At 41.2% G+C, this 23,309-nt stretch overlaps 1 protein-coding gene across 4 annotated transcripts in view; it reads left to right on the forward strand.

Moving 5' to 3' along the window:
* CAST (calpastatin) overlaps positions 1 to 23,309 on the forward strand; it is a 139,399-nt gene that overhangs the window by 72,120 nt on the left and 43,970 nt on the right. For 3 of the 4 annotated variants that reach the window (XM_043988186.1, XM_043988170.1, XM_043988192.1), the window contains 4 exons: positions 3,122 to 3,181; positions 11,836 to 11,877; positions 13,393 to 13,449; positions 13,721 to 13,837. In XM_043988186.1, coding sequence (XP_043844121.1) covers positions 3,122 to 3,181; positions 11,836 to 11,877; positions 13,393 to 13,449; positions 13,721 to 13,837 — 276 coding nt within the window. The remainder of the gene's footprint in view (positions 1 to 3,121; positions 3,182 to 11,835; positions 11,878 to 13,392; positions 13,450 to 13,720; positions 13,838 to 23,309) is intronic. The other variant, XM_043988177.1, reaches the window with a different exon arrangement.

Consider the following 23,309-nt stretch of genomic DNA (forward strand, 5'->3'; position numbering starts at 1 on the left):
TCTCCTCAACTGTAGAATGGGGATAACAATTACACCTATCTCATAAGGTTGTTATGGATTCAATGAGACAATTTTTGTAAAAGAGCTTTGTGATTCTTAAAATGCTATATAAATGCTAGCTATTATTATTGTTGATGAACCTAGTGACTTGCCCAGGGTCATATAGCTAGTAAATGTCTGAGGCCAGACTTGAACCCTAACCCCAAGGTCTGATGCTCTGTCTACTGTGTCATTGAGCTCTCTCTGCATGAGAAGTAGAGTGTAGTGCCCTGGATAGGAGCCAGGAGACTTAAGTTCTATTATTATCTCTCCCATGAAGCCTGCTGTGGATGCTTGGACAGGTTACTTAACCAATCAAGGACTCAGTTTTATCTCTAATGTGATTGTGATGGAGTACATAATCTTGTAGAAGCCTTTCAGTTCTGAAATTCTCTACCTGTTTAATAATTCTGCTTAGGCTACAAGATGTAAAAGGCTGCTCTCCGACTGTGATGCCCCTTGAAGAGATGGGGGTGGGGAATTATTTCACTTTGGCCAATGACAGAGCTTTGCAAATGGCCAGTGGCCAAGCAAATAAATATCAAAGGATACCTTTTAGACCTTCTCTAACAATGAGAGTTCCCATTTCCTGGCAGCTTAGAATTTAAGGACAACCAGTACCAGAAATCAATTTACATAATGGTTTAGAAAGATGAGGGGATTGAAAAGAGACTTTGGTGAGCCTGCTACCTGAATGAGGATGAAATAATAGGCAGCTATTTTTATTATTGATACTCTGTTTTATTATTGTTGTTAGAATAAATAATGGGGCTGGCTGCATTTTCCCATTGTTTTAAGTGGATAAATTTGTAGGGTCTGTTTCTTTTAATCCCTAGAAATGTCCCTTTCATTTTTAAGGGTTGGGAGAGGAACATCCTTTGCTTGTATCTGTAATAACAATAATTAGTCAATCAACAAACATTTATTAAGTTCCTACTATGCTACTCACATGTACTCTGTAAGTACATACAAAATGTATATGAGGTATGTAGGCACCACCTGAGTGACCTCTAGTGAGGGGGCTGGAGAGACAGGTATTTCAGTTAATCTCTCTCAATTTCTGGTCTTCCCATAAGGTGACAGGTAGATGTATGCAGGTATCCACTGGTGATTTTTAGGGCCACTCCTGTTCCCTAAAAGACTAGAAGGAACTGGAACTTGGAGTCAGAAAACCTGGGTTTGAATGGGCTCCTATATTTGTTTTCTCTACAACCATGAACAAATCACTAAATTTCTTTGAGTCTCAATTTACTCATCTGTAAAATGCAGATAACAGGACTTGTGCTCCTGACCTTGCAAGAGTCGTAAGAAAAGTACTTTGTAAGGTTGTTTTTTTTTAAACTGAGCTTCCCCAAATTGTCTAGGCTGGAAATATATAGAGCTCATCCCATTACTGATTGGCACTAGAGCTTAAGGCAGCTAGGTAGCTCTGGGCCTGGAATCAGGAAGATCTGAATTAAAATCCAACCTCACACACTTCATAGTTGTGTATGACCCTGGACAAGTCATTTAACCTCAGTCTCGGTTTCTTCATTTGTAAAATGGAAATCATAATAACACCTGCCTCCCAAGATTGTTGTGAGGATCCAATAAGATAATAATTGTAAAGCACTTAACACAGTCCTGGCACATAGTAATCACTATATAAGTTTTAGCTATCATTATTTTCATGACTATTATTAGCTTGACCTGCTCCTTTTCTGGCCTGGGCCAGTTGGATCCTCCATGAGCAACCTGATCCCCCTGTCCCAATCCTGCCAGCTCAATGTATTAATGCCAAACTTAGCACGACGCTGGTTGGCATAGCCTACTACAGTTCAGAACTCCCGAGCTCAAGAGATCTATCAGCCAATGTAACAAAAATGACAGTTATACCTAGATTAATTTATGTATTCAGTGCCATACCAAACAACCAAAAATATTTTATAGGACTAGAAAAAAAAATAACAAAATTCATTTGGAAGAACAAAAGTTCATGAATGTTAAAAGTAATCAATGAAAAAAATGTGAAGGAAGGTGTGGCCTAGCTGTACCAGATCTCAAATTGTATCATAAAGTGGTAATCATGAAAACAATGTGGTACTGGCTTAGAGTGGTGGGTCAGTGGAATAAATTAGGTGCACAATACACAGTAATAAATGACCATAGTAATCTAATGTTTGATAAATGCAAAGATATAAGCTTTTGGGCTTGCCTATATAAGCTTTTGGGATAAAACATTTGACATTTGACATTTGACAAAAACTACTGGGAAAATTGAAAAGCAGTTTGGCATAAACTAGATTTGAAAAAGAAAAAGAAAAGAAAAAGGACATATATGTATAAAATTATTTATATGAGCTCTTTTTGTCTTGGCGAAAAATCAGAAACTGAAGGGATGTCCATCATTTGGGGAATGGTTGAATTAAGTTGTGTATGTGATTGTGATGGAATACTGTTGTGCTATAAGAAATGATGAGCAGGATGCTTTTAGAAAAAACCTGGATAGACTTACATGAATTGATGCAAAGTGAAGCAAGCAGAACCAGGAGAACAGCATATACAGTAACAGCAATACTGTACAATGATCAACTGTGAATTACTTAGCTATTCTCAGCAATACAGTGATGCAAAACAATTCCAAAGGACTCATGATAAAGAAAATGCTATCCATCTCCAGCAAAAGAACTGGTTAAATCAGAATGCAAATTGAAGTATACTTTAAAAAAAAAAAAAAACAACCTTATTTTTCTTGGGTTTTTTGTCTGTTTTCTTTCACATGACTATTTTAGAAATATGTTACATATGACTACACATGTCTAACCTATATCAAACGTCTTGCCTTCTTAATGAGATGGGAGGGGTGAAATGGAGGAAAAGCATTTGGAACTCATTTTTAAAAAATGTTTAAAATGTTTATATATAATTGGGAAAAAATAAAATATTTGAATTTTTTTAAATTGCTGACTTCATGTGGGCACAGATGCTCCAAATCCTATGAGCTAATTAGAAAGAAAAGATAGGATATGATTGTGAAAGCAATGAGGGAAAATGTGAGTTTTAATTTAAAAAACATCAGTCATATTATTCTCTTTCTTTCCAGGCACCTACTTCCTTTCCTGCTTCAACCAGTAATCTCAGAATGAATCCCACAGAAACCAAGGTATGTGAGGGCCTTTGGGAATTAGTCTATTTTAACTTGGCTTATACTTGTTTTTTGTGCATGTGTTTGGAAAAGTATGGAATGATAATTGCTATCAAATGGTTTTATATTCCTTTGTGCAGTTAGTCAACTTGAGTTATAGAAGCCACTTCATGATCCACAGGCACATTTGGAAATCCAGCTTTTTCTGATACCAGAACAAATAGTGAAATATCAGTTATCTAAATCCAGGATGTCAAACACCACATACCTAACCTCCCAGAACACTCCTGAGTGGAGGCTGAACCAGATTAAAAATAATTGGGAAATATTTAACAAAATAAATGAAAATACAATAAAACATAGATAACATTACATGTGAAAATTAAGTCAATATATAGTTCACAGGGATCCTTATATGTGGATAAATGGCTGCCCTGTTTCTATTTAACTTTGACAGCATTGATCTAGTTCTCTGGTTGTTATTCAGTCATGTCTGACTCTTCATGACCCTGTGGACCATACTGTCTGTGGGGCTTTCTTGGCAAAGATACTGGAGTGGTTTGCCATTTCCTTCTCCAGTGGATTAAGGCAAACAGAGGTTTAGTGACTTGCCCAAGGTCAGTCATATAGCTAGTAAATGTATGAGGCCAGATTTGATCTCAGGTCTTCCTGACTCCAGGCCCAGATGTCTGTCCACTAAGCCACCTATGTCCTCTAGTCCTCTGTAAATTTCTACTGAAAAAGGAAGTTTTTGAGCCATGATGGCACCTTGGTTTTAAATTTTCTTATCTAACTCCTAAGGTAGTTTCAGGATGCAGATGAACAAATGAAATCCTATTTTGTGGTTTCTCCAGCATTCTAATGAGCTGCTAGTATATTGGAAAGGACATGAATACAGAATTTCATTATTCATAATTAAAGTAAGCCATACATGTGTCCAAATATACATTTCATGCTGATAACTGCATAAAATTCAAGTAGGTAATTGCTTATCTTTACTTTCTGAAGTTTCCTCTGGAAAAGCACTCTCTCCTTCTTCCTCTTCCTTTCTCCCTCTTCTCTTTATATACATAAATATGTATAGTATGTATCTATTTCACATATACATGTGTATATATGTATGTATATGCATATGCATATACGTGTGTGTTCTGTTTTATTCTAAGAACCAAAGTTTAGAATTTTTAGCTGCAAGGCTTTGAGTTCCTGCCATATAAGACGTGGTTGATTGAGGGTTGAAGGAAATAGGGTTGTTTAGCCAGGAAAAGAAAACACTTAGGTAGAACATGATTTCTCCAAGAGCTGTTACATGGAAGATGACTGGGAATTGTTCCACATCAGGAAATAAGAACAATGAGTGGCACTTGCAAAGGGGCAGCTGTGGTCTTGAGGTAAGGAAGTACCTCCCCCAAATTTGAGATTTCTACAAATGCTGTGGTTTGTACTTTCATATAGTGGATTTTCCCTTAAACTGGATGGAGGCTTTAGTTCAATTCAGCAAGCCTAAAGTGGTTATATATGAAAGCAGCTGTGCTAACCGGGGACTTAAGATGCAGAATCCTGACAGCCCCTGCTTCCAGGGAATCTCTATTCTTTGTGAAGGAATGCACCACAGCTATGTACATGAATAAATTAATACAAAGCATATGCTAAGTGGGAAGAAGAATGAATTGAGAGCTGATCTCTCTTGCTATATACTCATTCTCTTTTAGGTAGCTGCCCATTTTTTATAAGCTTTATCTATTTTGTCTTACATTGCCTTGTATAACTTCTCCTTCCTCCTCCTCCAAACCCCCGTGTGACCCAACTTCAAGAGCCAGGGTCAGGCTTCACTTAGCCACCAAATAGCTCAAGCAAAGGCCACAGACACTAGTGGCAAGCCTAAGACATAGACGTTGGATGAAAAAGAGAGGATCAGAAAAAGTAAAGAAAGAGTAAAGAGAAGGGAGGGAAAAATAGGTATGTGTGACAGACTACCATCAACAATCGACTTATTCCTAATCATTGACACTCATGTCATTGTTCTCCACCATTACTAGAGAGTTCAAATTATATAAACCCTTATTACTGTTAAGGGCTAAAATTCTAGCTAGTCTGTCTAAAATATCTAATGAGTGGTCGCCAATAAATTATAAGCTTTAGCAAGAGTTAGACTTTTAAGCATTTATTAAGGAGAATAAGAATTTGGTAAAGAGAGAAGAAAGGCCTAGATTCCTCTATCTATTAAAGGGAGAGCACATTTCTAGCTCTGCTCTCCACCAGAGTCCAAAGGAAAGAGAGCCAGACAGAGCGCTAGTCTCTTCCTTCCTCCTCCCACTAGCCCGTGTCACTTCCTGACGCCAAAGAAAAGACTCCTGGTCTTGACCTCAAAGACCTTCGCTTCATGGGTGGAACTCTTCTACAGTAAGTCTCCAGCAGGTGGCGTCATTCCAATCGTTACATTACTAATTCACTTCTTCGTGTTTATTGGGTTCCTCTCAGATTTCTCAGAGCAGTTTCATAAGGATTGATGACCATGTGGTCTCTAAACTATCTTTTTTCCTAAAAAAAGCTAGTCTTTGTGGGGTCAAGTTATGCCAAAGCTTATATTTTTATTTAGGCACACTTTTATGGTATCAGTAAGTTCATATAAGGGCAGCTGGTGCCAGGCCTGGAGTCAGGAAGACTCATGTTCCTGAGTTCAAATCTGACCTCAGACATTTACTAGCTTTGTGACCCTGGGCAAGTCACTTCACCTTGTTTGCTTCCATTACTCATCTGTAAAATGAACTGGAGAAGGAAATGGCAAACTGCCCCAGTATCTTTGCCAAGAATACCCCAAATAGGGTCATGATGAGTCAGATGTGACTAAAACAACTAAACAACAAAAAGCCCACTTAAGATCATAACTGTAGATATTACTTTTTTATTATTATGACTTTGTTTTATGTACACAGTGCTTGTATATGTCTCATATCAAATAATGATCATAGGAACATAGATTTAGAGCTAGAAGCAGAGGTGCTAGAGTCAATTTATCCATACTAGCTCTGAAGAACCTATTGTTAAATTTTCAATGTGAGCCTTTATACCTTGGAAATCAGCAAGCTACAAATCAGGATTTGAGTTATTTTTTTATTGATTGTCTAGACTTAAGAAAATGATGGAGAAATTGTTAATAATTAAGATTAAATTCAGAAGTGTTTTTCCTTCCCTGGAGAGCCACTTGCTAAACACTTAGCAGCACACCACTGGCTGGAAGAGATGTTGTTTACTCACTCAGTAATGCCCAACTCTTTGCTAACCCCATGGGGTCAGCACCTCATCTATGGGGTTTTCTTAGCAAAGTACTGGAGAGGTTTGCCCTTTTCTTCTCCAGTGTGTCCTCATTTTACACATGAGGAACTGAGGCAAATGACTTGCCCAGGGTCACACAGCTAGTAAGTGTCAGAGGCCAAATTTGAACTGAGAAAGGTGAATCTTCATGACTCCAGGTCCAATGATCTATCCACCTCACTACCTAGCTGCCCCAGAAGAGACCTTAGAGGTGTAAAAAAAAAATTAACTATATCTAATCTGAAAAATTATGTAACTGTACTTATATGAAAATTTATAATTATATGAAAAATTATAACTTTAGAAAAATTATAATTGGGCCATAAATCCCTTCGTGGTTGCCATTCAAATGTAAAGGTGTTTTTGTTTTTGTTTTTGTTTTTGTTTTTGTTTTTGTTTTTTTTCGGGGCAATGAGGATTAAGTGACTTGCCCAGGATCACACAGCTAGTAAATGTCAAGTGTCTGAGGACGGATTTGAACTCAGGTCCTCCTGACTCCAGGGCCAGTGCTCTATCCACTTCGCCACCTAGCTACCCCCCCTAAATGTAAAGATATTTTAACTGACTTGGCCCTAATCTATCTGGGGGCCTAATCTGTGGATGTTTGACTGGCTGGCTATCTGACTGCTACCAATTTCCTTAGCCAGTCTGTTAGGGCCTTTTAAAAATTTCTCCACACTGCTTGCTCCCACATTGATAAGCAAAAAATTAAGAAGCCTCTTAATTAAATAACCAAAGCAGAATTTATTTACAAAAATAAATGTAAGAGATAAGGATTAAGAAATGCAAATTATACAACCTGTCTGCTTTTAATATAATAAGGGTTGTCGCCACCTCTTGGTTCTCTCCAACTTTCGCTTTTTTTCTCCTTCACGCCAGCTCCCCTGCACTTTCACTGCTCTACTCCTCTCTTCTAACTCCAAGCCCCCTTCACTTTGTCTTCTCTACTTGCTCTGTCAGTCTGCCCCACCTCAGCACCTCTAGAGTCCCTTTCTCACTGACCTCTCAGCATTCTCTTAGTCCTCCAGCATCCTCCAGCCTCCTTGCTCTTAACTTTTTCTCCATCTCCCCCTCCTTGTCTAACTACCCCGGTATATAATCTTCCTTCTCTCCCCTCAAACCTCGGGCTCCCTGCGCCCCACAGACACCAACCTAATCCTCTGGCTGTGCTAGGGATGCACTGGGTGGGGACTCTAGTCTGCCGAGCGTACAACACCCAGGGCTCAAGGGGCCCGTGCCCCTTGCTGCGTGCCTGGGACCTCCACATGGGCTGTGCTAGGGCCTGGCAGGACAAGCCTGGGATCTCTGGGGCAGCTCCCCTCAGGGCAGAGGGAACTGGGGTTTTCCCCAGCTGTCTGCCCAGCTGATGTTACATGGGCTTCTCTGCTGGGCTGAAGCAGAGGGGGAGAGGCACCAGCCCCTCTTACACAGAGAAGAACCCTGAGGGCCCAAGGATTTTTTAATCTCAGCCCAAAGGCAGGGTCCTTAAATCAAAATAAATTCCCACAGAGGTCATCTAATCCAGTCTCTTTATTTTATAGATGAGGAAACCAAAGTCCAGAAAGGTGACTTTGCCAAAGGTTACATAGCTAATAAATGTCAAATAATGATTGCAGATTAATCTGTGTATTTCACAAGTATAAGGCTGCATCAGTGGGCAATCATAATTTTTGTTGGCACAGTTTGTTACATGCAAAGAAATTTGATTGGCTATTAATTAGATACCTATTTATAGTATTTTGCTAACATAAAATTCTTTACAATAAGCATTTTTAATGCTTACAGTGCACAATGCCTGACATATAGTGGGTACTCAATAAATGTGGAATAAATTGAAATGGATGCTGTCAAAGAACTAAAATGCTGAGTTAAACTTGATTTATTTCATTTCTTTTTTTTTCTTAATTTTTATTTTTTCAGTAAGGCAATTGGGGTTAAGTGACTTGCCCAGGGTCACACAGCTAGTAAGTGTCAAGTGTCTGAGGCTGGATTTGAACTCAAGTCCTCCTGAATCCAGGGCTAGTGCTCTATCCACTGCACCACCTAGCTGCCCCGATTTATTTCATTTCTAAACAGATAAACCAATAAATTGTGCTTGCAAAAAAAAAACAAAATAAAGGCTGTGGTGTGAAAAAAGAAATCATTACTGAGTGTCTATTTGAATGGATACAAGTACAGACTTTTTTTGTTTTCTTTAAAATGTGCCCTTGAACATAGAATGTTTTTGTTGCCTTCCTTGGAGAAACAGTCCCTTTGTACAAATGCTTTGGTATGCTGAATGACTCATCATCATGCAAGTGATTGGGTCTCTTGATATTATGGTGTCAGACAAAATGTTCTATTATACTGTATTCCAGGTAGAGGATAACCTATAAAAATAAAAATAAAAAGTGGATCTTTAGTGTAGAACATTTCAACATCTGGCTTCTCAAAACAAAACGCATATAATCAGCAATGGGGACATATGGGAAGGACAGTTATAAACTCCAAAATATTTAATCTTCTACAGTGTAAATTTCATGAGGGTGGAAAACACATCTTGACTAAACTTTCAGTCTTTAGTGCCTAGCAACAGACATTTATTTCATTGTTGTTGTTCAGTCATTTCAGTCGTGCCTCTTAGGGGTTTGCTTGGCAAAAATATCGGGGGGGTGGGGCAGCTAAATGGCGCAGTGGATAGAGCACTGGCCCTGGATTCAGGAGAACCTGAGTTCAAATCCCACCTCAGACAATTGACATTTATTAGCTGTGTGACCCTGGACAAGTCACTTAACCCTCGTTCCTCTGAAAAAACAAAAAACAAAAACAAAACAAAACAAAACAAAAAATATCAGAGTGGGGGGCAGCTAGGAGGCACAGTGGATAAAGCACCGGCCCTGGATTCAGAAGTACCTGGGTTCAAATCCCGCCTCAGACACTTGACACTTACTAGCTGTGTGACCCTGGGCAAGTCACTTAACCCCCATTGCCCCACAAAAAACAAAGAAACAAAACAAAACAAAAAAATATCAAAGTGGTTTGCCATTTCCTTCTCCAGCTCATTTTATAGATAAGGAAACTGAGGCAAATGGGATTAAGTGACTTGCCCAGGGTCACACAGCTAGTAAGTACATGAAGCGAGATTTGAGTCCAGTGCTCTATCCACTGTGCCACCTGGCTACTCAAACTTTTATTAAATACCTACTATGTTCCAGGGATTATATACATATGAAAAAGAAAAAACAGTTCCTGACCTCAAGGAGCTTGCAATATAATAGGGAAAGATAACACACAAGAGGATGCTGAGAAGAGTTGGAGAGGGGACCTCTCCCCACTCCCCACCTCATGCCCCCCCCACACACACACACGGATATAATGGAGAAGTCAGATGGGAAATGATGAGATGGCTGACCTGGGCTCCCTCTTTAAATACCTCTAGTTTTAGAGTTCATTGGTTGTCACTTCATTCAGAGGAATGGGCGGGCACTGATGAGGAGTGAGCACCAAGCCTGATTTGATCTTGCAATATAATGAGGTTTCCCATTGATAAGGTCCCTAGGGCCATGATGGAGACATCAAAGGAATTCAGCCAGGTGGATAATGGAAGTACTATACTACTCTGTATGTAGTAGACACTTGATAAATATTGTTGAATGTCGTTAGGTCTGATTGTTCAGTTAGAAGCAACATAGCATAGTGGAGAGAATCCTCGACTGGAGTCAAGAAAACCTGCAGGTAATGGCCTTTGCCACATATTAACTAGTGACCAGGGCAGCTAGGTGGTACAATAGATAGAGTTCCAGGCTTGGAGTCATGAAGACCTGAGTTCAAATCAGACCTCGGACACTAGCTGTGTGACCCTGGCCAAGTCACTTAACCCTCTTTGCCTCAGTTTCCTCATCTGTAAAATGAGCTGGCAAACCACTCCAGGAACTTTGCCAAGAAATCCCCAAATGGGGTTACAAAGAGTCAGACAGACATGACTGATAGGATTGAATAAAAAAATGGGCAAATAATTAAACCTTTCCGAGCCTCTAGAAACTCCTTAAAAATATTAACTATTGGTGCATTGCAATATGCTTTAGTAGAGAGAACTCGAAAATATGCTTTAAAAATAAAATACATTAAGATTGTGTTGATAGAAACTTGGAACACTATTGAAGGTGGCCCCTATAGATCTGTTGATAACCACATAAGAAACTCTTGGATTCTTAGGTATAAACAATGACCAAGAAGCAGCTACACAACAGTAGAGATTGTTTATCTGGTAAAGAAATCTAATTTGCAGTTAGTAAAGAGTAAGGTGGATTTCTTAAATTTTTACTAGAGTTACTTGATTTTAAATTAAGTTCTCCTTTTGGAATATGTATGTAGATTTATGCACATATATCTTTATACATATTTACATGTGTGTGCAAATATGTATATTTTATATATACATATACAGTATATTTATACTAACTTTCATGGTTTATATGTATGTATATATATACATATATATTTATACATATATATAAAAAACCATGAAAGTTAATAATACAATTATTTTTGTTGCCCTTTTCTATACTTAAAACATTTGACTGTTTCATCTCACTTAACCTTTTTTCTGAAGCCCTGAAAAATATGTATTGTAATATCAGGCTACTCCAATCAAACAGACCAAAGGACTGCATTATCATGACAAGAAAAGGAAAAGTCCCCAGGTGACATGTGGCTCATCATATTTCTCTATCTCCGTGAGTCTGTGACACCACAGGCACACTTTACTAATGGTCACTTTTCCTGCTCAGCACATGCTAATATTTTAAGATCACCATTTTTAGTAAAGAACTAGGCACTAGCCTGCAATTCCTCTGGTAGATTCCCTTTGGCATCAGACATGTTCTGCCATTAAAGTTAGCTTCTCTGTTTTCTCTGTCCTATCATGCATTTCATGCTTTTAAGCCATCAGCTAAAATTCAAGGTAAGTATGTTGTTTACGGGTCAAGAAATTAGTTCTGCTTCAGTGGCAGCAGAATACATAGAAGCACCCATTGCCTGGGAGGTTGGGACCTGAGTGGTTATTTACTCATGACCCACCAGTGACATTTGATAATGATGAGCTCAGTGATAATGTGACACAAGACATTTGAAGGACTCTTAAGAAGACTCCTTGAAATGTGTAAAAAAAAGAGGTAAATTGTATAATATCACTTACAAAAGTGAAGGAAGAATATTGGGCTTTAAATATAGTTCTTATAACTTTAATATTATTTTTAGATGTGATATCAGTGTTTCTATATTCTTGCTCTTTTAAGTACCATCCTCTGAGGAAAAATATATATGGCAGTTATTATAAACTCTTAAAATTACTTGTTTGTTTTTATTTCTGACATCAGGCTAAAAAAGAAGAAACTGAAGAAAAATCACAGTCAACCAAGGTATGAGATTTTTTTTATATTGGCACATGCTTCTTGCTATTACAAAGAATCAGAGATAGCAGAATAACCAGTAGTGGAAAGAGTGTGGAGCCAGAGATCAGAAGGTTAAGGGTTTTCAATTCATCTCTGCTACTTACTATCTGTGTATTCTTGGGCAATTAAGTATATTTCTCTAGGTCTGGCTTTCCTCATCTGTAGAATGAGATAGTTAGACTAAATGATTTCTAAGGTCCCTTGCAACTCTAATATGCTGTAATTAATGCCACTATATTACTGTTTTGTACATATTTATCGTGTAGAGGAGCACTTGAAGCCTTGGCACTAAAACATTGTTTGTGTGACCTTGGACAAGTCACTTAACCTTTCAGTGGTCTAGACAACTCTCACTGAAAGTTGCCAAAAGGTTATCCATTTCAGAGAATATGCCAACCTGAAATAGTTGACAGAGCCTCCTCTGCTTGTGGTTCCCTATGTCAATGAATCACAAGTCCATTCCCTATTCTTTAATGTGTAACTGTTGCTAAAATGAAAATGCAGTAGTTCTTAGAGAAAAATTAAACATAAAAGCAGTTTATTTTATTCAAATCCAACTTTTAGGCTTTGGGTGAGTAATTTTAAAAGGAGAACAGTGTGAGAGGGATAAAGAAAGGGACAGAAAGGGAGCAATAGCAAATATCAAAGGAATATAAGTGAAGAATGAATTGACTCTTTGGGGTAAAGCACCTGTATTACTTTAAGCAGGAGAGGATATTCCAGCATAGGAGTCTGATTAATCTGGATTGGTTAGTGGAGGTGCATCTCTAGGGATAAAACTTTCTTTTGTTGTATAACCAATTATCAATTAGGTAATCTATCAATTATGAGACCTAGGAAGGAGAGGAGGAGATTTTAGCTTCATTCCCTGAAGTTTCAGAAACTTCAATGGGCTTGCAAGTAGATCAGGTCACCCCACCCCCTACCCCCACCCCCTGGATGTGTCTGCAGTGCCAGAACATCCCAATGAAAAGTGAACAGTAAACCATGAGCTAGATGCTTACAAGAACAACATGCTGACTAATGTGACAGTTTAGAAATGTATTTTTGGGGGCAGCTAGGTGGCGCAGTGGATAAAACACCGGCCCTGGATTCAGGAAGACCGGAGTTCAAAGCCGGCCTCAGACACTTGACATTTACTAGCTGTGTGACCCTGGGCAAGTCACTTAACCCTCATTGCCCCGCCAAAAAAAAAAAAAAAAAAAAGAAATGTATTTTTTTACTTCTCATCTGGATCCTTGGTATTCTACAAACAGGCTACATTCTAGGCATATTGCTTGAAGTAAGTATTGACCCTAGAACATGCAGCTGCCTTTTTAAAGCTACCCTGTAGGACCTGAAAACTTAAGTGATGCTTTTCCCAAGACAAATTGACTGCTTGGTTCTAGCCCTTTGTTCTCTTGCCACCTCAATAGCCTGAACCAGTTGTTTCATTGCCCTTGGGCTTCGGTTAAATGTTTTCTGTACCTCTTGAAATCGCAGGCTGCTGAACCTCATGTGAAAGATGCTCATGAAGAAAAGGAAAAAGAGGACAAAAAGGTAAGTACCCACAATTTAGTGTTGCTCTCATATGGCTCCCTTCCTCTACTTAGAAGAATCCACCAAGCTTGTCATTTAAAAGATATGATCTTGGGGCAGCTAGGTGGCGCAGTGGATAGAGCACCGGCCCTGGATTCAGGAGTACCTGAGTTCAAATCCGGCCTCAGACACTTAACACTTACTAGCTGTGTGACCCTGGGCAAGTCACTTAACCCCAATTGCCTCACTAAAAGGTATGATCTTGATTATAGATCTGTTTCTATGCTTATAGCAAAAAAGCCTCTCTAAGCAGTCATTGGCCGCAGAAACTAAAGATTCTCTTGATGGAAAAGAGACCCTCAAGTCCACTGACCAGCCAACACCAGGGAAACCAGCAGAAAGCCCCCAGGTAAAACCAATTGGATAGAAAATTCTAAAGTGTGTCTGGGAAAGAGAACAAACCTGTATCCACACAGTCAATTTATCTGCTGTGTTTTGAATATGGTGAGCCCTCAGGTACTGGTACTGTAGCTTTGCCCTTTCCTGAGCTGACTTAGTTGGAGAACTTGGTACCTCCAAGAGGTCCTGCCTGGGAGTATAGAGCTAATAGGCCACGGAGTACTTCCTCCAAGCTTTTCCTATTCCTGAGAAGTGGCTAAGATGACTTTATTGTAGAAGCAGATGCAGATGTGAGAGAACACATCTAAACAGGTTCATAGTAACAATCTAGTAAATATATGCTTTGAGGCAGCTAGATGGCTAATTGGATAAGAGTGCTGGGCCTGGAGTCAAGAGGACCGGAGTTCAATTCTAGCCTCATGGACTCACTAGCTGTGTGGCCTTGAGCAAGTCACTTAACTTCTGTTTGGTTTGGAGGCAGATAGGTGGCTTAGTGGATAAAACACTGGGCCTAGAATCAGGAAGACCTGAGTTCAAATCCAGTCTCAGACACTCACTAGCTGTGTGACTGGACAAGTCACTTAACCTCTGTTTGCCTTAATCTGATGAAGAAGGAAATGGCAGACCACTCCTGTATCTTTGACAAGAAAACCCCATACATGTTCAGACATGACTGAACAATAACAACACATACTTTTCCTCTCTTACTTCTTCCTCTAACCCCAAGATCCAGGTCTGTTTTCAAGGCAAAGACATCAGAAAGATTCATGAGATCTTTGATTTAGAGAGCAAAAGAACCTCAGAGACCATCAAATCCAACCACCTCATTTTACATATGAGGAAACTGAAGCAGACTCACACGGCTCATAAGGGTCTATGTTAGGATTTAGATATTCAGATATTCCTGACTTCCAATCTGTGACTACTATACTATGCTGACTTTTAAGTCTTGCTGCAAAGGAAATAGGAAAATGGGCTGATAGATTATATGAGCACTTTTAAAAAGTGTCCTAACTTTACAAAGCTGGAGAAACAACAATTAGATAACTTTTTGCTTAGGAACTCCTGCAAGGTAGGGACTTTGTTTATTCATCTGCTTGGTATTGGGTGTCCCCAAAGTCTGAGTTCAGTGTTTAGTAGCCTAAAATTTGACTAAACCTTAAGTTTCAAGGTACTAAAGCTTAAAACTGAACTAAGACTCTGAGAGCATCCTGTAAAGTGCCTGGTGCCAGCACCATGTATATATGTAAACTTTAAATATTTGATAATATCAGTGACAGTGACAGGGGCTATGGGTGAGGTTCAATTCAACACATATGTATTAAGCATCTATTATTTGTCACCTCTGTGTCAGGCACTAGGAATATAAAGGTTCTGAACAACATTCCTATCTGCAATAAGCATAGTTATAGTAAAGAAGTTAAGACTTATACAAATGGTTCCCGGGTGACAAGGTTCTCAGAAAGCATTTTGTAAACATTAAAGCATGATGGAAATGAATGTTTACTTTTCTTTATAGAACTTTCATATCACATCAATGCAATGCACCTAAATGTACCTTTTTATTGGAAAGCAAAGTTGAGAAATGAATGCAAAACTTTTAGTTCTGTTTTTAATAGTTATTGAACTTTCCAGATAAAAGTCAAGATCCAGAAAGATCTAAACAGTTTTGAACAATGAATTGAACCAAATAAGATGGAATTTAACAGGGATAAATGTGAAATTCTACACTTGAGTTTAAAAATCAACTTTGTAGGGGGCAGCTACATGGTGCATTGGATAAAACACCAGACCTGGATTCAGGAGCATCTGAGTTCAAATCTGGCCTCAGACACTTGGCACTTACTAGCTCTGTGACCCTTGGCAAGTCAGTTAACCCTCATTGCTCCACAAAAAAAAAATCAACTTTATAAATACAGAGTGGGCGATAGGTAACTTTTTCACAATTTCTATGAAGAAAGACTCAAGGGTCTTCCTGGACTGAAATCTCAATGTGAATCAACAATATGGCACGGCAACCAAAAACGACAACATTCTAGGTTACCCTGAGGGACACAATGTCCTAGGGAGGAAATAGCTCTACCATATTCTGCCCTGGTCAGGCCACATCTACAATTTTATGTTCAGTTTGAGTGGGTCGGGGAATTCGCCCACCAATTCAATACTCAGGACTCAGGAAGAAAGGAGGCCAAAGCATATAGAACACATTTATTCTTTCAAAAGAAGGTGCCCATGCTATCAAGACATGAGACACCCCAAAGCAATAAGTCAAGCCATTTTTATACTTTTTTGCAAACAAGCACAGGATGTAATAATGAAGCTGAGACCAGATGGTTTGTGACACATCTTTCCCTCTCAGAGCAGAATCCCCTTGACACCAGGGTCCCCACAATGGGGTATTCTTCTATTCTTTATTTGATTTCTTTGATTTCTCAACACAGCCGGTGATAAATTTTAAGCCTGTCATCCCTCTAAAATTAACATGGCTATAAAACAATGCTAAAACACCTGAGTGAGTCTTCCTGTTATTCGAGTTGACCATCTTCAGAGACAGGGGCCAAGGGAGGGGAGGATCAGTGGCAACTATGAGATCTGAACATAATCCTCTCAGTCCCTCCTCTTTTTAAGGACCAAGATTCTACTCACTGGTCCACTCTCTGTTTCAGATCTCACTCAAAACCTCTTTAGAAATAAGACTTTTTCTCCCCGGTGGTCCCAACTTGTTGTTGCCACAAGGGACATCCAAGATACAGTACGGTGAATAAGCATAATAAAACATGGAACTAAACAAGGTAATAATAATAATAGTAGTATGAGTCCAAGTAATGGGCTCAAGAACTTCATCCACCCCCCCATCCCAAAGACTATCCCACCAATTAGTCCAAGGGGCAGCATTGACCCCAGAGTTGATAGCTATTTCTTTGCTAAGCTTGTCTAATGCCCTTATACCTTTGGTTATGGCCCCATTGGGGGCCATATGGTTAGGGATAAAAGTACGACTGTCTCCAATAATTTTACAAGCTCCTCCTTTTTTCTGCCAGTAGCATGTCCAAGACCATCCTATTTTCCATGGCCATTTGACTAGTTGCTGATAGTTGTTCTGCCACTCTATGTAATGCTCCCCTGGTGTAATTAATATACCTTTGTTGATTATAATAAATGTAGTTTATCCAGTCCACGTTCTTATTTATAGTAACCCACCAGAACAAGGACTCAAATCCAGTAGCAATCTGATTTCTCGCCTTAAATTCATCAGGGACTCCTCGTGGAACTCCAATACTATCTAGGGTGATTCCCGGGGGCAATCCATCATCAAGCTCAAGTAAGCCAGCTGATCTTTTCTGGCGTCCTAAACCTATATTGGGACTAGGTTTTACACTTAAAATAGTAAAAGGGATTGCCAGTTGGACTAGGGCACACGTGGCTTGAGGAGTTGGGACCTGAAGTAATCGGTTGCTCTTAGGGTCACATATCCACCAAAGGTCTGAGCTGGGGCAGGTAAGAGGGCAGGTATAATGATCTATTCAGGTCATGCTTCTACACCATGACGGAGGAGAGGATGTATCAGTTCCAAGGCAGTCTAGCCTCCGAACACCTCAATTTACCCGAGGCCTTCCTCTTTCGTGTGGTAGAAAAGGAGGGTACAGGGTGTTCCACACAGAACAATTGCTGGATAGACTCTTATTACAGAATAGTGCCAAAATGCAAGTAAATTCTTCAGGGAAAGTAGTGAAGTTGAACGGGAAGGGGACCACTATCGGGTTAGCTTTGCCCTGGGCACAGGCATAACAGTCAGTTCGATTCAAAGATTTTACTGAGAACTGTACCCAATCCAACGAAACATTCCCTTCTCCGTACCCTAGTTCTACTTCCATGGCTATCTTAAGGTCTGTGACCTTAAATACCTCGTAGGATTGATTTGAATCAGGAACACTAGTTGGTTCCTGATCTGATGGGAGGAAAATTGGGTGGGTCCTGTTGGAAGGGATTACTACCACTTTAAACCTTCCCACTGGGTCCTTCCCATTCAAATCTATTCCAAACCCATAGTACCCTCAATGCAAATTGATTCAATTGGACAAGAGTCCCCATCTCCTTTGCACCTATTTGCCTCTAAGAAGGTGATGGCCACCGGGTTGCAATTCTTTGTGCAACCTGAGGGAGACCCTAGTTTGATGAATTTTACCATATCTTGCAACTGAACTGTGCACTTCCCTTTCAAGGATGTCCATCTCCCTGCCCAAGTGGTCCACCATACCGCATCCCAAGTGGGACAGGGCCTCCTACTGCCTTTACCTCCTCCCCATCCTTCCCAACACAAATATTTGTCCGATCTCATGTAATATGAGTCCCGCCCACCACAGTTTATCACCTGACAGGCATCGAAAGTCACAGTTACAGGGTCACTAGATTCTTGGATCTGAATAGTGAAAAGTTCTTCTCCTTGCCCTAATGTCCAGGAGACTACCACCAAAATTATCCAAAGTTCATACAAGGTCATCTTGTTCCTACGTCTTGGGACAAGCTGTCTACTTCAGACGTCGGCTTCTTCTCGTCCTGGTCTGGGAAGAAACCGAAAGGGGGTCCACCTGTGGTTGACTAAGTTCAAATTCGAATATTGGGGCCGGTTGGTACGTGAGCAACAGGTAACAATAACTATCAGAAAGCAGCAGAAAGAAAACAGAGCTAGAACAAAAATTATCAATCCCAGTTCATTACTCATCGGCTTGCTTTCTTAACCGGATCTGGAGAGGGTTCGGGCCAAGTTCCACCTTCCAATCCGCTTCCGGGGGAAATGATTTTTTTACCCAAGTATGATGAGTCCAACCTCGTTCTTGGGTGCGGACTGCAGTGTCACTGGTCAGCAGGACCTGGAAGGGTCCCTCCCAAGCAGGGGTCAACTTCTCCCCTTTCCAGGAATTGACCAGGACCCACTCTCCGACCTGGGTCTTATGCACCAGGAATCCCAGGGGCGGAGCCTGAGCCACCAGACCTTTCTTCTGTAAGGATAAAAGACAAGAATGCAAGGAACTTACATATTCTCTGATAAACTTATCCCTGGAGCTCCAATCTATAGGTTTGGAATGGTCCTGTGGAACAGCCAGGTAGGGATGTCCAAAGAGTAGCTCAAAGGGTGAAAGCCCAATGTCCCGCCTGGGCTTGGTACGGATCCTCAGCAGGGCCAGAGGCAAGCACTTCGTCCAAGGAAGCCCGGTCTCTAATCCTAATTTAGTGAGTTGTTTCTTGATCTCCAAATTCATTCGTTCCACTTTCCCCGAGGATTGTGGATGCCAGGGGGTATGGAAGGCCCATTGGATGGCCAGGGCTCTGGCCAACTCCTGTAAAATACAGGCTGTGAAATGAGTTCCGTTATCAGAATCAATCCTTTCCACTAGTCCATATCTGGGAATTATATGTTCCAGCAGGACTTTAACCACCCCGGCAGCTGTGGCCTTCTTGAGCAGATATGCTTCTAGCCAGGATGTGAGATGGTCAACTATGACCAAAAGGTATTTCAGCCCACCTATGGGGGGCAGTTCAGTGAAGTCAATCTGGATGCTCTGAAAAGGTCTGTAGCCTGGTGCCCTCCCCCCCACTGGAGAACTCCTGAGGGCTTGCTTATTTACTTTTTTACACACTAAACACCCTTCTACCATTTGCTGGGCAAAAGTATACAGGCCAGGGCAAATGTACTTGTGGAGAATCAAGTCACATAAATGCTGCACCCCCCAGTGGCTTCCTTGGTGGAGACAGATTATAATTTCCCTGGCTATCCCCTTTGATACTACTTCCCTGCCATCAGGCAACATCCATCTTCCTTCTTGATTTGGAGTGGCACCCAATTGTTTAGCTGCTTCCTCCTCTCCCTTGGTCAGTTTAGGCTGTACCGGGGGCATAGTAGGAATAAGAGGGAGCAGTCTCTCTGATTCAGTCAAAACCTGTTCTTCCAGTCCGGCCTCTTTTGCTGCCTCATCAGCAAGCCGATTTCCCTGTGCCTCAAAGGAACTCCCTCTCTGGTGCCCTGGGGCATGTACTATTGCTAGTTCCTCAGGTACCAACAGAGTTTGTAAGACCTGTTCCAGTAACTCAGGATGAGCCACAGTTCCCCCTTTACTGGTTATCATTCCCCTCTCTTCCCAGATTTTCCCAAAAATGTGGGCTACACCCCAGGCATACTTAGAGTCAGTATATATGGTCCCAATTCCTTTCCCCACTAAAGAAAGGGCTTGCTTTAAAGCAAAAAGTTCACAGGTCTGAGCTGACCAACTCCCTGGGAGTCGGCCTTTTTCCAAGATTGCCTGTCTGTCTCCATCTATGATGGCATATGAGTTCCTTCGAGTACCTTGAACCACTCGGGAAGAGCCATCGATGAAAAGTTTTAATCCAGTGTTAAGGGGAGTTTCATGCAGGTCCTCTCTTGCCTTGGTTTGATAATCTATAAATTCTAGGCACGTATGAGGGAGTTCCTGAGTTTGGGTGGAGGCTGGAGTAGTGAGGAATAAAGCAGGGTTAATGTTGTGGTCTAAAGACAAGACAAGATCGTCCTTCTCTAATAGGATGGCCTCATATTTTAAGATGCGAGAATCAGTCATCCATCTGCCTGCTTTCTGTTGGAGGATGGTTCGGACCTGATGTGGGGTGCTCACTATCAGGCTTCCTCCTAATGTCAGTTTCCGGGCTTCCTCTACCAACAATGCAGTTGCTGCCACGGCTTGTACACAATTTGGCCAGCCTCTAGCAACTGGGTCCAGTAGTTTAGATAGGAATGCCACCAGTCTCCTTTGTCCTCCCCACACTTGTGCCAACACACCTAATGCAGCCCCTGACTCCACACTGACGAACAGATGAAATGGCTTTTCTAATGACGGGAGAGCCAGGGCTGGTGGGGAATAAAGGCTTTTTCTCAGAGTTTCCCAGGCCTCCTGGTCCTCAGCAGTCCACTCGAGGCAGTTTGGTGCCTCGTCCAACAGATGTTAATACAAAGGTTTGGTTAACTGTGAATAGTTCAAAATCCATAGTCGACAATACCCGACCAGTCCTAGGAATTTTCTCAATTCTCTCTTAGTCTGAGGAAGGTCAAGCTGCAAGATCCCCTGGATTCTAGACGGGTCTAATTCTTTCTTCCCCTGGCTAAGGAGGTGTCCCAAGTACTTGACAGTTGGTTCAGCAAACTGCAGTTTCTTTTTGGACACTCTCAATCCTTGAGAGCCCAAAAAGTTCAGTAGCCGGATGGAAGCATTTACCAGGCCCTTTCTATTTGGTCCACTTAGTAATAGGTCATCTACATACTGGAGAAGGGTGACCCCTCTGGGCTTGGAATAACTTTCTAACAATTGTTCCAAAACTTGTCCAAAAAGATTAGGGGATTCTGTATATCCCTGTGGGAGGACACACCAGCGAAGCTGTTGCTTCCTTCCAGTTTCCGGGTCTTCCCATTCAAAGGCAAAAATGTCTCTGCTGTCAGGGTGGAGGGGAACTGCCCCAAAAGCATCTTTTAAGTCAATTACTGTAAAAAAAATTATCACCCAAGGGGATCTTACTCATGATGGTATAGGGGTCTGGCACCACGGATGTGTAACGATTGGAATGACGCCACCTGCTGGATACTTACTGTAGAAGAGTTCTGCCCATGAAGGGAAGGTCTTTGAGGGCAAGACCAGGAGTCAGGAAGTGACGCGGGCTAGTGGGAGGAGGAAGGAAGAGACTGGCGCTCAGTCTCGCGCTCTTTCCTTGGGACTCTGGTGGAGAGCGGAGCTAGAAATGTGCTCTCCCTTTAGTAGATAGGAATCTAGGCCTTTCTCTCTCTTTACCAAGTTCTTATTCTCCTTAATAAATGCTTAAAAGTCTAACTCTTGCTAAAGCTTATAATTTATTGGCGACCACTCATTAGATATTTTAGACAGACTAGCTAGAATTTTAGCCCTTAACAGATGAGAGGGCAGAACAATCTTATTTACTTGTCTTAAGTCCTGTACCAATCTATAAGTCCCATCGCTCTTAGGAACGGGCAGTATAGGAGTGTTGTAGGGCGATCAACAAGGCTCTAGAAGCCCATCCTCAACCAGTCCCTGAATCATGGGCTTTAGTCCTCTTCTACCTTCTAGACTTATAGGGTACTGCCTGACCCGGGCCACCTGTTGGGGTTCTCTAAGTTGTACTTTTACTGGTTCTATAAGAATTCTTCCCCGGTTCCATGGTCCTGCCCAAACATCCCCCCGGATCATCTCCTCTTCCTCTTTCCCTAGAAGAAGGATTCTACTTTCCGAAAGACTGGCCGATATTCGATCTCCCTGGATCCTGATATTTACCCCTAATTTAGTTATCAAATCCCTCCCCAAGAGGTTGATACCAGCTTCAGGAACCACTAGAAAAGGGTGTTCAAACTGTCCAATTTTCAAAGGTTCAGAGAAGGGGACCATAAATCTTTCCCCTTTAACTCCTGAAATTGTTAGTTTTTGTTTTGAAAGTTTCCCTCCCCTTGGTAGATTTGTGAGAGAGGAATGACCAGCCCCAGTATCTACCAAAAAAGTGTATCTGTCCCCAGAATTCCCCACCACCATAGATAACGAGGGCTCTGGGTGGGGGTTCGTGAGCCCCTGTCCCCCCTAATCTTCTAGCTCAATCAGTGAATAAACTCTAGATTCCTCCCTCAAGTGGGAACAGTCCTTCATATGCCCTTCTTTTTCACACTCATAGCATATTAAAGGGGGGTTGGGATTCCTTTCCCTCTCCCCTCCTTCTTAGTGTCCCTTCAGTCCTAGATCCTGGTTTTCCCCCTTTCCATTGTCTTTCTCTTTGCACCAAGACCCTCGAAATCCTGTTCTGTTCTTCCTGAGCCTTAGCCATTTTCCCTTGTATTTCAGCCATCTGAGCCATCAATTTGGTCTTATTCCTGGAGGTTTTTTCAGCCTCATCTCCCCGGCGCACAAAAACCTGTTGTGCGATCTGAAGTAGGTCAGGGAGTCCTTTTTCAGCCCAAGTCCCATCTTTTTGCAATTTCTTTGAGATATCTGGCCATGAATTTGCCACGAACCAACTCTTAAGTATATGTTCATAGGTAGGAGAATTGTCATCTATGTCTCTGTATTTTCTCATCAGTTCCTTTAGCCTCTCAAGAAATTCTGACAGAGATTCCTCTTTCCATTGTTTAGTAGTACTAACTTTACTTAAATTCTGATTCCTGAAAACTGCTACCTTGATTCCCTGAACAATAATATCTCTTAAATCTATCATGTGCTGTAAATGCTCCTCATTATTATGATTCCACTCAGGGTCCTGGAGGGGGAACTTCTGGTCTCCAGGTACCCCTCCTCTGGGCCCTGGGGGATGAGCATCTTCCCAAACTCGCATAGCCGATCTCCTAATCTGGCCTCTCTCTTCGGGGGAAAAGAGGTGAGTAAGAATGGACATTAACTCAGACCAGGTATATATGTTAGGGCCAAGAAATTGGTCTAACTGCTCTGCCAGACCAGGAGGATCTT

Source organism: Dromiciops gliroides, chromosome 1 (genome assembly GCF_019393635.1).
Source record: "Dromiciops gliroides isolate mDroGli1 chromosome 1, mDroGli1.pri, whole genome shotgun sequence".
NCBI lineage: Eukaryota > Metazoa > Chordata > Mammalia > Microbiotheria > Microbiotheriidae > Dromiciops > Dromiciops gliroides.